The sequence below is a fragment of the Engystomops pustulosus genome, chromosome 1, assembly GCF_040894005.1.
Source record: "Engystomops pustulosus chromosome 1, aEngPut4.maternal, whole genome shotgun sequence".
In the NCBI taxonomy this organism is placed as follows: domain Eukaryota; kingdom Metazoa; phylum Chordata; class Amphibia; order Anura; family Leptodactylidae; genus Engystomops; species Engystomops pustulosus.
Window position 1 is genome coordinate 268,260,250 of NC_092411.1, and position 12,901 is coordinate 268,273,150.

At 49.6% G+C, this 12,901-nt stretch overlaps 1 protein-coding gene across 1 annotated transcript; it reads right to left on the reverse strand.

Annotated features, from left to right (window-relative positions):
- Positions 1–1,100: 1,100 nt before the first annotated feature.
- GRPEL1 (GrpE like 1, mitochondrial) lies at positions 1,101–5,035 on the reverse strand. Its single transcript, XM_072126127.1, has 4 exons — positions 4,834–5,035; positions 3,099–3,252; positions 2,455–2,536; positions 1,101–1,809 (listed from the first exon to the last, which is right to left on the reverse strand). The coding sequence occupies exons 1-4, from the start codon at positions 4,905–4,907 to the stop codon at positions 1,463–1,465; spliced, it is 657 nt and encodes a 218-aa protein (XP_071982228.1). The 5' UTR covers positions 4,908–5,035; the 3' UTR covers positions 1,101–1,462.
- Positions 5,036–12,901: the final 7,866 nt, after the last annotated feature.

Consider the following 12,901-nt stretch of genomic DNA (forward strand, 5'->3'; position numbering starts at 1 on the left):
GTCAACCTATTGTCAAGGGAAACAGAAGTGAACCCAAATATAAGCTGAACACAAACATAATTATCAGCCAACTGCTCTTGTCTGCACTACATCTATAAAGTGACTTTCACATATATCATCATACATAACGTCACTGCTTATCCACTCATTGGCTCTGGTGGTCATGCACCTCTGGACTCATACTAGAGACCAGGATCACCTGAGGGGCAATGATGCAGGATTTAAAGGCAAGGAACATATAGCAACTATGCATACACCTAGTTCTGGCTATAAAACTGCATTTTGCAAAAACATTTCTACTACTGATCCTGGGAAGTAACCAAAACTCTTGGATCCCTTGTGCGTAATGGCTGCAACTAATCCAATACAGAACTGTGTGGATAGATGCTTAAAACGTCCTACAGCTGCCATTAGGGGGCACTGGATTCATTAGGAGTTGAAAATAGAGTTTATTGTTAAAACTACATGCAGTTACTTATCAGCCTATAGCTTGATGTGACGTATATGTTATATTTTACACAAACACGTTCAGGTTGGACTGTGTGGTTTACATTTTATGGACCACACATTATTTTTTGGACCGAGGCGCACAAAAAAAAAAAAATCCTTTGATTATTTTCAAAAATCAAAAGGTGCGCCTTATATATGAACTGTGCACAGGTCTGCCACCTGCTGGTCATTCATCCTTATAATCAGGTGCGCCTTATATATGAACCTGGACGTTTTAGCAGGCATTTATTTGTGGTGCGTCTTATAGCCTGAAAAATACGGTTCAAAAACTTTCCTGCCAGCCCTGGACCTCCAGCAGTGCTCCAGATCTTCATTAAAGGACACATCAAGAGGCACATGACCACTTCAGCTATTGAGCTGTGACTTTCTGAACACCCACTGGACCAGCGTCTACAGAACGTAACTGCTTGTCCACTCAATGGCTGTGGTGGCCGTGTGCCCAAGATCCAGCGCTGGATCAGCTGAGGGGCAATGAGACAGGTAAGTTTTGTTCTATAAATGGCTGACACCAGTCAAAAAAAAAACCCCACACACAACCCCTTTAAGATAAGGAAACGACAGATTATGTATACAGTGCATCAAACTGAAAATAGTCAGAATACTGAAAAATATTTATTCACGGTAATATATCCCAGAGACAGACGTGGTCAGAGACCGTACAGACCGGGCTACAACCTAATGATGATATAATCACCTCTGTAGTCCAGTTACATCGTCCACTATGAGCACAATATTGGAATGAAAAAAGTCTTAGTAAAAGGAGTCCAGTTCTATCATTTGATGGGGCATTGAATACAATAATCTTCCACTTTCCTCCCGGGACAATAACCACTTACTGCTTAATTTAAAGGGGCGGTAGAATTCCAATAAACGCAGAGATTTCTGGAATGGCAGAATAATAATAAAATATTCATCCGCTTAGTGACTGTACAACATAGAGAGTAAAACGGACTTATGCTCCTTTAACAACTCCTACCAGAGCCGGCCTCAGCGTACGTTCATGCAGCTTGTACCCTACTTTAGTGACTAAGGCTACCGTGCCAGGCTCCTTGCCCTCGGCCGGGGCGTGGAATAAGGCTTCGTGCTCATACGGATCAAACTTTGCCCCCACTGGATTAAGCTTGACTATTCCGTGCTTCTTGAAAACTTTTTGCATTTGCCCTTCAGTCATCACCAGCCCCTCGTAGAGGTTCTTCAGATGAGGGTTTTCAGCCTTGATTTCCTCTTTAGGGACGCTCTGAGTTGCTTTTTCCAAGATGTCTGCCACTTCCAGCAGGTCCTTGCAGAATCCTTGGATTCCTTTAAATATAAACAATATGGCCACTTATTCTGATGGGATCCTAAATACAAGATTTTTCTGACTTAGGCTACATTCACATTGACGTGTGCCCGGCGTACTGTAGCATGGTGGGCACACGTCGGACGGGGAGAGGAGAAGGTGGCTGCTCACAACCGCCCCTCTCCATAGAGAATGGTGCATGGCGCCGTATTCGGGAAAAGATAGGACATGTCCCATCTTTTCACGGGGTACGGAGCGGCGCCGAGCCGAACTTGTGCAGCACCGTAGGGCACCGTGCGCCCATTGCCGTCTATGGGGGACGTATATCCAACTGTCTGCGACTGGCAAACCTTTTATGAAACAGTCCCCTAAACTTTATATTGGAAGCGAAGGGGGAATATTTTTATGAGAGATTAGCCCCCACCCAATTATGTGCTAATCCCTCATTTACACAACACATGGCACTGCCCTGTGCCTGATACGGAGGTGAACGATATATCTCTGTACATCCAAACAGGGTCTTTATAACAAAGTGTACAAAAACCCACCATGAATATAAAACCCGGCATCCTGATCACTCAATCCTTTATTACCAGTCAGTACACGATTTGTATCGTTCACCGCACATCTATAAAGGTAATGTCCGGACAGTGCCAGCGACTCACCATACAGCTTTGCATCTTCCACCATCTTCTGGCTCCTCTGCCTCAGGTTCTCTGTATCCGCTAAGGCACGCTTGTACTTATCCTAGAGAGAGAGAGATACAACCAGATTAGATTAGTACCCGATTCCACACCGCCAGCTGCAAGTCTATAGACTTTCATACCAACTGTGATTCGAATAATCATCCAATCCCGGCATCCCCACTATAAACTGTATACTTCATTTACTTAAGTTCAGACACCATGCTTTGTTTTTCTTTAGGTTTTTGCGATTAATCTCATGATGCCCCAGCATAGCATCACACTGGCAGATAGAAAATGTATCATCGCTGGCTTCAAAGAAGCATCCTTGTCCTCTGTAGATTCTAAACAACCTAAGGGCAGTTTCCCACTGCTATGGACAGTGCAGAGCCCTGCTTCATGGACTGACCACAGTTTCATCATCTCCAAGTGAAATAGGATGTAAGTTGTCCCTGAACTGTTATCATAGAAACACTGCGGCGCTGCCTATTTCCTTACATCATATAGGACTGTAATGCACAGCGTACAGGGAAATAGGATACCGCACGGTCAGTCCCAGACATACAAACCGCAGCAGCGTGCAGTGAGACTGTCCTGAGATTGATGACCCCTCTCTTCTCACTCACCGTATACTCTTTCACCTGTTCTTCTAGCTTTGTCTTCTCTGCAGCCCACTGTTCCGTGCTCTCCTCTGCTGGCTTCTTACTCTTCTCCTCCTCTCTTTCCTGTGCAGGGTTATTCGGCTGCTGGGCTGCGGTGCACATCAGCTGTGGACACGTCCTGATGGAGACAAAAGATAAAACTGATCACTACCTGTGCCATTCAGCATACAGATCGCAGATCAACCAGGTCACCTTTCACCACCGTTACAAAGCCTAGAACACTCTGAACTATTGAAGTAAATGGAGATGAGCTGCATTACCAAGCACAACCACTGCACTATATACAGCGCTCTGCTGTGTGAAAAGTGCATAGCCATCAGCACTCACATCCTGTAAATCTCCTTTAACACAAGGGTCTCTGGGAATTAGATAGCACCTGTTCAATGCCACTTAGCTCCCATTCAAATGAAAACCTGCAGTAGCTTGGTCTGACCACTATACGTACAACAGAGCAGCTCCAAGTAGGCACCATACAAGCATCTAGAGGCTTAGGGCCCCATAAGGTAAACCGTACAAGCCTTATAGAGCAGTGTCCAATCCTGATAGTGTTATGGCGGTTTTACAGTCACCGCCATAACATGTTGCCTTATTTGTTTCTGGTGAAATATTTGATTATGATACCTACATGATATGAAACTGTACCTTCTCTTGTGGTAAATGCATCAATAAAGTGTTGTTTGATTTTAAAAAGATTATTCTAATGAGCCCAAAGGGGTATCACCCGTTCCCTGCTGCATATTGACAGGGAACCGAGGGGGAGACAGTGTTCTAGCCTGTAAATCTGCAGCACAGAGGAGCACTGGTAACACCCCCATAGCCCTCAGGCTCATTAGCATAATTAAAAACATGATTTTAGAAGGACGGGAGCAATGGATGACAAATATAAGATTACCAGTCACAGTGCCTGGATCAATGAGTAAGTGTAAGGCTATTGATGCTGACTAAACCCTACTGGCTTAATTGATACTTTTGGGAGCAGGTGTACTGCCAACTAGAAAATAGGACTATAAGGCCATGAGGCTCCAGCCATAAAGCACGCACTGCTGAAAACATGAGAGATTAGTAACTGGGATATTACACAATTGTTTGTATCTCTCTGCAGCGGCCAACACTGGGGGGTTATGCAACCGCTGCCCCCAGCAATGTCCAAGGACACAAGGTCATGTGATCCGCCAAGTGCTGAGAATGGGCTCATATTATACATCACAGGTTACTGACGGAACCGACACCCAACCTCAGACCATAATATGAACAGTGACATAACATTACATGGTATATACTTAGCTATGAATAAAATTTGTATTAAGATGTGCATGTTTTAATACATTTTCACTACAAAGGTGAATTTCTCATCATCGCTGCCTCTATAAGGGGTCAGCAAACACCTCATATTAATATAAGAGCCAAGTTCTATCCAGTACAGCTCCTGGAGTAATACTGATGTAGCAGTGCTGACTTTGTCATTGACCTTTACTGCACTACACAGCTATAGGTTACTGATGATGTAGGGGGGACCTGATGTAAGGAAAAAACAGACTGTAATGGAGTCATGAACTGAAGACAGACATACTCAGCTCTGTTACATCTCCATGGGGCTCACAGGTCTCTTGCTCCAGGAGAACTACAGGTCCCAGCATGCCTTGCGCCCAAACCATGACTACGCTAATTCCCATAGGCCCTCACTTTCTGTATGACTTACCGGAGCGGCGCCCGGTGTGTCCGCAGCATTGTGCTCAGGTTATGCCCCAGTATCCGCAGGCCCCTGGACGCCATGTCTGCCCCTTCTCAGCACTCACGCGCACTGCACGCAGAGGACAAGCCGCGTCTCAACCTAACCCGCTACAGCCGCGCTCCAGCCAATCAGACCCGTCAAAGGTAGCGGGGCGCAGGCGCAGCGCGGGGCAAGGTCACGGCGTGCCGCTGCCAGTCTAGTCAAGAGAGGTTGTAGGGGAGTTGAAATGTCAACTATCAAGTTGAGAGTCAGAGCGCGCGGGGATTGGATAGGGCCAGCCGGTGGGCGGGGCTACTGGTAACAACTCGTGCAATGCCTTGTAATGTAATGTAAGGCAATAGAACTGGTCCTGGAGTGATGCAACGTAAGGAAAAACTCTGCTGTTCTTCTCTGGACATTACCTGTAATATCAGACTCCAGATGTCTCGCTTTTTATGAAGAAAGCAGCCATGCTTTTTCCAGTCATGGACAATTCCTTTAATAACGCCTTTAAAGTGTCTAAAAAGATGGAAGAGCTTATAGTTCTCCAGTTTCAGCAATGAAGGAGAGTTTTCCACACCATACTGTTGCAACACCCTCGCCGATGCAATGGCGAGGGAGTGTTTGCGAATACGTCCCACCTGCATGTATCCACATTAAACTACATGGTCCTGATAGGACATAGGGGTATTGCAGTGGTTAATCCTGCCTGGCAAGGCAGAGGTTAAGTATTTTGTATGATGCAAGATGCTGTTGTCCAATGATATGTGTTACATCCTGTGCTCTGTAAGCTGAGATGTGATTGGAGGAGCAGCCACCACCTGACCAAAGGAAGGTAATAAAACCCCCTGGCCAGGAATGTTCTGGGTCTCAGAACACTCAGAGAGATTCCAGTGTAGGAGAATCCTAGAGATCAGTGAGTGAGTGAGTAATCTCTGTCTAGCCCATACCAGAGCAGGAAGAGCCTATCCCCTGCCTCTGAAGAGTGGAGTAATAGATTAGAGTTAGTGTAGTGAGGAAAAGGGGTATCATCTTACCTTTAAAGGTGATACCTGAAGCCCTACAGGACAAGCTGAAGCTTCCTACCAGGACACAGCTGCCTCCCAGCCTGCCCTCTACATCCAGGCTGGTGAACTATCTCCTGAGGCTCCCTCCAACTCGCATCTCAGCACTCCATCTACCTGTTAAAGGCACGTTGCTGCGGTTCCTGCCGGTTCAAATAAAGAACTGTAAGTTGTTTTCTTCAACTTCTGTCTCCGTCTGGTCCCTGCTAATACGGCTGCCTTCATCACCGGCACCCTGTCCATCACCCAGAGACTCACACTCGGGACATTAAGGGGTTGCCCCAGGGAGATCCGCTATAGCAGCCTCTCCCTCATCATTTCTTGCCAACACCACCCTGCTGGAGACCTGCCAGGCTGTAGGACAGCCCTCCGGTTCCCCCGTACCAAGCACCGCCATCCACTCCGGTACCGCGGGCCCCGACTGTCTTTAGGCCTCACCTCAAAGGCTAGGCCCCGGTGGGGCAAGTTGCAAGTGGCGTCACGAACAGGATTGATACTTCTGTGCCTTATTCCGGCATTAAAGACTTTCCTTTATTGAAAAGACTGTGCTGCCTAACCCTGCTGCCATCCGGGTTTAGGCCCAAGTAATTGTGTGTTTCACATTGAACTGTTATACTGCTGCCACGTGCTGTCGAGCGCCGCTCTAGCACTCAAGAGGTTAATTCCTGCAAGAACTGTGTCAGCTCTGCCACATCCGGCGCTGCTGCGCCTGAAGCATTTACCTCAGAGGCGTGTGGCGCAGCAAGTATTTCAAGCCCGCCAAATCTTCACTGGCGGGAACTCCAGAGGCGTCATTAGGCTCCGCCCCCTGCGCGAGTGGCGCGAAGCCCCGTGGAGGAGGAGCTGGAGCGTGTGCGGCCGGCAACGAAGAGGGTTAATCGGCCATCTTGGATTTCGGCGCAGGCCGCGCCTGAAGCCTGCCAGCAGTGTGCGCCTCATCCGGAGTTCCGGCGCACGTGTCCTGCGACTGGAGAACACCGCGGAGCATCACTGAGCCCTGCTGCCTGCCGGACATCGGGAACGGAGACCTTCGTGTACCGGAGCTGTCCTGTCACCGCGGCTGATCCTGAGTGAGTACCGCTGGGGAAGTTAAAGGGGGGTAGAGATTGTTTCCGACGCTAGGTTATTGGCTCACCTCCCAGGGAATAGTAACTGTGTCTTAAAGTGCCCACGTCCCATTCTAGCCATCGCCCATAGCAACGGACTTTGTGTAACCCTACAGGCTTCCCTTAGCTAGGCCAGTCATGTCCAACCAGGACGAAGATACGGGACTGGAGCCAGTCCCGTCCCCTGGTCCCTCCTCAGGGTACCGGAGCATGTTAAGCCCTCCAGAGAGTCCCTTCAGCCCTGCTACAGCTAGTGTCCCTGGGACTCCCACCATGATGCCTCTGACTATGCCCTACTATCTGGGGGCTCCCTGGTTACCCTACTACGAGGGAGAATCACATACTCTCCCTGAATTCAGGGACAAGTTGTTAGCCACCTTCGCCTTGCTCCCGTTCACAGAGGAACAGAAAGTGGGCATCCTCATCGGGTAGTTGAAAGGACCCGCTCTCCGGGAAGTCAAGTCCTGGCCCCGAGAACAGTGTCAGAATGTGGTCCAGATTCTTGATAGGCTGCGTAACACCTTTGACAAGTGTACTGTCTCCGAGTTGAAGCAGAAATTCTTCGGGAAAAGACAGAAGCCCCAAGAGTCCCTCCGAGACTTTGCCCTCTCCCTACAGGAGACATGGAAGGCCATCACCTGCCTTGAACCCAAAGACGCTGAAACCTCTGACCAAACCTTAAGGGAACAATTTATCAATGGACTTGTTGATAGAAATCAAAGGTGTCAACTAAAGATCATCTCTTCTCAACATGCCCAGGCCTCTTTCCTTGAGTTTAAGGAAATTGCCATTGACATATTAGGAGACCGATCACCTACTGGACCGCAGAAAGAGCCTGAATCCATAGAAATGGAAGAATCTGCTCTCGCTTGCCATCCCACGCAGTCAGCATCACCTACTCCTGCGACTATGGAAGTTACTGGCATAACAGGACCGGTCCCTAATCTGGCGGACACCCTGCATCAAATCCTTGATCGGTTGACCCAGTTGGAAGTAACTGTCTCTGCTATGAGGAGGAAACCTCCAGAGAACCCGGTACGGTCAGCTACTCCTCGTGAATCTCCGACTAAACAGCGCCCAAAAGAAGCGAAGTCGTTAAGCACCTGGAGTCAGAAGAAACCCCGCCAGCGGTGCAGCTACTGCCATAAATATGGGCATGAAGAGAATGATTGTCGTCAGTTAAACGACAAACCCTTGGAGCTAAGGGACGACCTCCAAGGGAAGAACTTGTAAGTCCCCGAGATGCTAACTGGATGCCCAGGTTCGTGGGGACTCGCCCCATGGTTCATGTAACCATCAATGGAGTTACCCTACCGGCCTTAATTGATACCGGCTCTCAAGTGACCACCCTCCGGAGTGCTGCCTTCGAGAAATGCCGAGGAAGAGCATCCTTAGTCCAGCCTCCAAAGGCTTACTTGAACATCATTGCTACGAACGGAAAACCCGTTCCCATCCGCGGCTACTGGGAGCCCACACTAACCATTGGAGACACGGAGTTAACCAGACAGGGCGTAGTGGTGACACGTGTGCCCGAAAACGGTAACTTCTCCCTGGTACTGGGTACCAATGTCCTCCGCAACTGCTACCCTGAAGTGCTGAAGGCTCTCCACGACTCCCTGCCAACAGTGCCCAACGGTTCCCGGAAGGTAATTCAGGAGACTATGCAGGTTCTAGCGGCGCAACAGAAGTTTTCTGGCCCTAATGGAGAAATCTGCAGAGCCCGGATCAAGGATCCACAACCTGTCCGCCTTCAACCTGGGACTGAGACGTTAGTATGGTGTCGAGCCTGCATGGGCGTCCAAGGTCAAGACTACCAGGCGATAGTAGAACCTCTACCAGCTGATGAAGACCTGCCCATTCTAGCCGCCAGGAGCCTAGTCACTGTATCCCGAGGACAAGTACCCATTCGATTACTAAATGTGGGAGACTCCCCAGTGGATCTGAGAAAGTACCAAGCCGTAGCCACTCTCTTCAGTGTTCATCCTGAAGACTTGGTGGAAACCTCTCTGTCTGCCTCCGAACAGTTGGAAGTGAAGCAAGGTGCTGAAGATGAGCCTGCCGAGCAATCCTGGTGGCTTGAGCTCAATATTGGAGATGATGATTTTACTCCTGCAGACCAAGTACAAGGTGTCCTGGATGTCGTTATGAAGCACCACCGGGCCTTCAGCAAGCACCCACTGGATTTTGGGCAGACTACTCTGATCCAACACACCATCCCTACTGGCTCTCATCCTCCTGTCAAGGAACGATACCGGCCCATACCTCCAGCCCGTTACCAAGAGGTGAAAAAGCTGGTACAAGAGATGAAGACAGCCAACGTTATCCGGGAGAGTCACAGCCCGTGGGCTGCCCCGCTGGTCCTTGTGAAGAAGAAGGATGGAACCCTTCGATTCTGTGTTGACTATAGGAAGATCAACAATATCACCCACAAGGACGCCTACCCTCTGCCTCGAATCGAGGAATCCCTCGCAGCCCTAGGGTCAGCTGCCTACTTCTCTACCCTGGACCTGACCAGTGGCTACTGGCAAGTGGCCATGGCGCCGGAAGACAGAGAGAAGACGGCTTTCACCACCCCAATGGGCTTGTTTGAGTTCAACAACATGCCGTTCGGGCTATGCAACGCCCCAGGCACATTTCAACGGCTGATGGAGAGATGTTTGGGTCATCGCAACTTCGAGACCGTCCTGCTTTATTTGGACGACATTATCATCTACTCCAAGACTTATGAAGACCACCTCCACCATCTGGCTGAAGTCTTCCAAATCCTGACCCAACATGGGTTGAAGGTCAAGCCATCCAAGTGCCACCTGCTACAACCTAGCGTCAAGTACCTGGGACATGTGGTGAGCGCTCATGGAATTGAGCCAGATCCAGAGAAGATTGCAGCTGTCTACGACTGGCCTACCCCATCCACCGTACGGGACATCAAAAGCTTTCTGGGATTTGCCAGTTATTACAGGCGTTTCATCCCGAAGTTTGCCCAGCTGGCGGCTCCCCTGCAAGAGCTCCTAAGGAGCCTGCCAAAAGAGAGCCAACGTTCCCGAGTAGCCATTGAGTGGACGGCCGAACGAGAAGCTGCCTTCCAGATGCTCAAGCAACGGTTGACTGAGCCCCCGGTGTTGGGATATCCAGACTATAGTCTGCCTTTCACCCTATACACTGATGCCAGCAAGCAAGGTCTAGGGGCGGTATTATCCCAGCTCCAAAACGGAACTGAAAGGGTCATAGCCTACGCCAGCCGTTCCCTCCGAGAACCGGAGCAAAATGACCAGAACTACAGTTCCTTCAAGTTGGAGTTTCTGGCGTTAGTCTGGGCTGTGACCGAAAAGTTCAAGGACTACCTAGCTGCATCATCTTTCACTGTCTTCACCGACAATAATCCTTTGGCGCATCTGAACACCGCTCGTCTTGGAGCACTGGAACAACGATGGGCCTCCAGACTTGCCAATTTCAACTTTACCATCAAGTACCGGGCTGGTAAGACCAATGACAACACCGACGCTCTGTCCCGTCTCCCTGACCAGTGGGAGGGACCCTCCACGGATGTTCAGTGGGAAGATGTCGAGATGCCAGGATTCTATGCCCGGTTTGTGCGTCAAGATGCCCAGACAGTTTACTCCCTACCGACAGAGGCAGCGCCAGCTACTCCTCAAAAAAAGGACCTCTGGATGAGTCTTCAGGCTGATAGCCGCGCCATAGGAGAAGTAATGGACTATCTCTCTAGTGGGCGAGTGCCTGAAAGAATCCGGCGCAGAAGAGCTGATGGAGAACTGTCTCAATTGTGGCGCCAGAGAAAGACTCTGAGCATGCACCAGGGTCTGCTAAAGAGAAGAACTCTGGACCCTATCACTTATGACCGGCTATACCAGATTGTGATTCCCAGGAGGGACGCCAAGATAGTACTGGAAATGTACCATGACCAGTCCGGACACTTTGGCGCTCAGAAGACTGAAGCCACCCTCCGAAGGCGATTCTTCTGGGTCAACATGAAGTCCGACATTGAAGCCTGGTGTCGAGAATGCCCAGCCTGCGCCATCGCTCGAGGAGAGCGACACAATCAAAGGGCCCCTCTACGTCCCATTGTGAGCCAACGGCCCTTGGAGATCCTGGCATTGGACCACGTGAAGTTGGAGCCCAGCAGATCCGGTCACAGTTATGCTCTTACTATCATCGACCACTATACCAAATTTGTGGTTGCAGTACCTGTCAGAGACCTGTCTGCAAGGACCACCGCAGCGGCCCTGTGGAAGAGCTTCATCCTCCCCTATGGCTGTCCGGACCAGATCCTTACAGACCAAGGAACAGCATTTGAGTCCCAAGTCTTCCAGGAGCTGTGCACTCTATATGGCTGCAAGAAGCTGAGGACCACAGCTTATCATCCCCAAGGCAACGGGCTTTGTGAAAAGATGAACCAGACTCTAATCAATATGCTGAGGACTCTGACCCCTGCAAAAAGGGCTGACTGGCCAAAACTGTTGCCCGAATTAGTGTACCTGTACAACAATACCACTCATTGCTCCACAGGATACACCCCGTATTATCTGATGTTCGGGAGACACGGCCATCTCCCTGCTGATATGACCTGGGACATGGAGTCCCCTGATTCCCAGTCTTTACTCCCCCAGACTGACTGGGTTCACGAACACCAGAGGCGCCTGGCGGATGCCAGAGAAGTTGTGGATCTGCGGTTGGAAGAGGCCCGAGAGAAACAAAAACGAGACTTTGATCGTAATGCCTGTGCTGAGCCTTTTTCCCCAGGAGATCGAGTGTGGCTGCGCAACAACCATCCCACCAGTAAGCTAGATGGGCGTTGGGAGCGTGAGCCATACCTAGTTAGGGACAGTCTCTCCCCTGAAGTCTACGAGATTTCAAGAGGAGACCGTCCACCACTCCGGGTACATAGGAACCGGCTGAAGAGATGTCTTCGTCCTTTTGCCCCTATGTCCACACCTCTCACCTCAACCCCCAACTTACAGACCTCCCTGTGTTCGCCTACCACCAGTTTCTTGGAACTTGTGACTGTGCCTCAATTCTGTTTTGTTTCCACTCCAGTAAGAGGTACCTCACAGAGACCATCATCCCCACCGCAGTCTCCAATACTGCTGCCTGTGGAGGATGATCCGGCTCCACTGTCTACAACCCCTGAAGCATCAGAGGCAGCTGAGACTCCGACTCCAGCGCCTGACTCAGAGGAGGATGATGAGGAGGTTGTTATCTTCTCCAGGCCGGAACTTCGGAGGTCTCAAAGGGAGACAAAAGGTAAAGCTCCTGCGTACCTCCAGGAGTACCAACTGGTGTCACACAGAAGGAGGAGGCAGGTACGTTTTTCTGACACCGAAGTACTTACCACCGAAGAAGATGCAGAGTAACCCCTGAAGGGCTGTAGCCCACTTCAGGTACTGTACATATTGTATATTTCTGTCCTTACCCCAAAGAGCCAGAGACTTTCCTGAGACTCTTACCCTTATTTATCTCAGTCAAGAGACATACCTTGAACTGATTATTGTCCTGTGCTATGATAGCACCCCTTCCTCTGCCACAGCAGAGAATTTCTTCAAAGGACTCTGTCCCTCTACACAAAGAGGAGACCCTTTGTTTCTCAGTGCACTTTTCCCCACATCAAGGGCTGTACCCAGAAGATGGACTTTGTCATTAGAGACCTTCTGTGAGACTTTTGCCAGATACTACCAGGAAAAGTTGCCACTTTATTTATTAGTATTTTGCACTTAATGCCTTCCTTTTTAGGTACGGACATTATGTTTGCACTCCCATGCCTTTTCTTTGCAGGAAAAGAGACATTTGCTACCGCGCTACCCTGAGTAGCCTATCCACCTCTGTAACGTTGGTAACGTTCAAGATGTGTACCCATTGGGCTCCTAAGCCAAT